Here is a 3,296-nt window from a genome sequence, read left to right as displayed (position 1 = left end):
CAGCCAAGTGGGGAAAATACCTGCCATGCCCCTGTCCCAACGACAGATGACATAGCATAGCAAGGTCAATCACAAAAATGCCCTAAAAGTAGCGAGAGGTGGGTGGGTGTTCCGAAAGCACAAGCCGAAAGAGAAGCTCTGGGTCACGTGCATGGGTATATATAGGTCCCTCGATCTGTTTGGACAGCGCCCCATTGGCCAGATTGAACCCAATCGGGTGTTGTGGCTGACGAATCTTACCCACCCACAACACAGGAGGTCAGTCTCCAGGTCTCACCACAACACGTCCCCTCTTTGAGAGAGGACACGATTTGTAGACTGATTCAATCACATACTAATAGGTACATTCTTCCAGAATATTTCAGCTCATGTTACCCAATGCTGCAATCTGACTCTGAAAAGGCATTTTTGCAGAGATTAGTAGTTATTCATAGAAATTCCCTCTGGCTGACATGTGATCTGTGCATCGTCCTTACCACATCAACTATTGTTTAATGCTGAAAGCCACAAAGAGAATGAGGAAGTTTAGATGTATGAACTATCTGGTGTTTCCCCTCCTACCAAGGATGAAAAGCCAACATCAATCCGTTTATAATTATTTATTTTATTATATTTCTTACAGTTGTTGGTCACTTTATCCCAAAGCAACTTACAATCAACATAAATAATTTGTTGGCTGCAGTTTATGGTGTGGGCTTTCTGTCTTTATTTTCATTGGAGAAATGTTGGAGGGTAAGGAGTTATGTAGGTGGCGCTGTGGGTTAAACCACAGAGCCTAGGGTTGCCGATCAGAAGGTCAGCGGTTTGAATCCCTGTGACGGGGTGAACTCCCGTTGCTTGGTCCCAGCTCCTGCCAACCTAGCAGTTCGAAAGCACGAAGTGCAAGTAGATAAATAGGTACTGCTCCGGCGGGAAGGTAAACGGCATTTCTGTGCGCTGCTCTGGTTCACCAGAAACAGCTTAGTCATGCTGGCCACATGACCTGGAAGCGGTACACTGACTCCCTTAGCCAGTAAAGCAAGATGAGCGCCACAACCCCAGAGTCGCCCGCGACTGGAAATAACGGTCAGGGGTCCCTTTACTTTTTATGGAGTTATGCAACCCACAAGTCAAGGAGATAAGTAACTATACAACCTTCAGAATATATCTGAAAGAAGCCCTGTACAGTGGTACCTTGGTTCTCAAGTGCCTTGGTACTCAAACAACTTGGAACCCAAACACTGCAAACACGGAAGTAAATGTTCCGGTTTGCGAACATTTTTCGGAAGCTGAATGTGCTCCGTTTTGAGTGTTATGCTTCCGTTTTGAGTGCCACACTTCTGATTTGAGTGCCACACTTCCATTTTGAGTGTTACGCTGAGGTCTGTCTGTTTTTGCTATTTATTTTGCGTTTTTGTTTTTGCTGCTCTTTTTTGTGTGTGAGTGTGTGGAACCCAGTTCAGCTACTGATTCATTCATTGATTGTGTGACTCCAGTACATTGTTTATTGCTTTCATTTTATGGATCAATGCATAGCTGCCAAGTTATCCCTTTTTTCAAGGGAAATTCCATTATGCTGAATAGGCTTCCTTGCGAGAAAAGGGAAAACTTGGCAGCTATGGATCAATGGTCTCGTTAGATAGTAAAATTCATGTTAAATTGCTGTTTTGGGGGTTGTTTTTAAAAACCTGGAACGGATTAATCCATTTTGCATTACTTTCTATGGGAAAGTGTGCCTTGGTTTTGGAACGCTTTGGTTTTGGAACGGACTTCCGGAACGGATTAAGTTTGAGAACCAAGGTACCACTGTATAGGGAACTCTTTTAAAAGTTTTATTTTTGCATTATGTTTTTATTTATGTTGGAAGCCGCACAGAGCGGTTGGGGCAACACATTTTTTTTGCAAACTGTTTTCCCAAATATTTGCATTTTACGCAGACATCTGTAGACATCACATTTTGAAGTGTGAGTTTTGAGGGAAAGCTGCATTTTGGTTCCCACACTGAGGAAGTGAAAATTAAATAAGTTCGCCTTATTTAATAAGTGTCCCCCCTCCACTGCCCCATCCCTAGCCCTAAGTTCCAGCTGCTTGTCAAAGAATGTCTATTTTTGTTGAAGACACATCAGACCTGCAATCTTTGGCATCCTCAAAGCTGAAGAGGTTTGTGCTTATGCTTCTTAGAATCATAGAATTGTAGAGTTGGAAGGGACCACAAAGGTCATCTAGTCCAACCCCCTGCAATGCAGGAATCTTTTGCCCAATGTGGGGTTTGAACCCACAACCCTGAGATTAAGAATCTCAGGCTCTACTGACTGAGCTATCTGAGTTGTCATTCTCTGCTCCCTTCCTGCCCAGCAGCAGAGAGAACAATTTCCAGAGAAAAGTTTATGTTTGCTTCCTTTAACTCTGTTGCCTGCATCTCTTTCTTTCTTGTATATTTGAGGGATCCTTGCTCTATTTTGATCTGATGTGCATGGCTGCCCAGTTGGGTGGCTGATGCTTGCCTTTTTCTTTTCTTTTTTTAACACACCTGCCAAAGAGGGGTGCCCTAAGTGAAAATAAGAAATAGATGGCATTTGAATCAAATGAGGGCTAAAGCTACCTTCCTTTGTTGCTCACATGTGGGAGCGAAAGTGAACTTAGGACAAAAGATCACCCCGCTCCGCAGAGTATGCAAAAAACCCAAGTTGTCAGTTTGGACTTACCTTGCTGTGTTCTCCTTCTGCAAGCAGGATGTAAACATGGCACAGGTGAGGCAATCTTGGACCCTGGAGCAATGGAATTTATACAATCGTAGTCCTTTTCCCTTGCGGGCCGGGAGGGTTTTCATAAGTGGGGAAAGGTCCTTTTGCCCAGCGGGTGCTGGGGTTCCCTTGCTGCATCACCACTAGCCGGATCGGAGGCTGGTTCTCTGTTGGGATCTCAGGAGCATATTCCTTACTTGGGTCTCTCCCTCGACAGTCATACATCACACAGGAAACCAGGAAAACCAGGAGCAAGATGACATAGCTAGCAACCAGGATGATCAGGTTCAAGGTAACCGGGTCAATTTCTAAATAAAAATCCATCGGATCCCATAATATTTAGCAGGATCTCTGCGAAAGGAGCTGCAGGTATACATATGCACATACACTGTCTCGCACAGGCTAGCAGAGCAGTAGCTAACTGATAGATGTATTGGCTTTGCGGTAAAAATACTTTAATCCTGTGCACTCCTCTAGCAATGGGTCCTCCCCCCCTCAAACTGCATGATTAAAGCTGCTCAGTTTAATAACTTAAGCTCCCTCTTTTAATACCCCATGGCCAACAGTGGCAGG

At 44.3% G+C, this 3,296-nt stretch overlaps 1 protein-coding gene across 1 annotated transcript; it reads right to left on the bottom strand.

Annotated features, from left to right (window-relative positions):
- Positions 1-2,762: 2,762 nt before the first annotated feature.
- Positions 2,763-3,094, bottom strand: SMIM36 (small integral membrane protein 36). The gene has a single exon (XM_060271061.1). It carries the CDS (start codon positions 3,045-3,047, stop codon positions 2,763-2,765), a length of 285 nt encoding a protein of 94 aa, XP_060127044.1. The 5' UTR covers positions 3,048-3,094.
- Between the last annotated feature and the right edge of the window lie 202 nt (positions 3,095-3,296).

The sequence above is a fragment of the Zootoca vivipara genome, chromosome 2 (genome assembly GCF_963506605.1).
Source record: "Zootoca vivipara chromosome 2, rZooViv1.1, whole genome shotgun sequence".
NCBI classification, from domain to species: Eukaryota; Metazoa; Chordata; class Lepidosauria; order Squamata; family Lacertidae; genus Zootoca; species Zootoca vivipara.
Note: the sequence above shows the minus strand (reverse complement) of the source record. Positions and strands in the feature narration are given on the sequence as shown.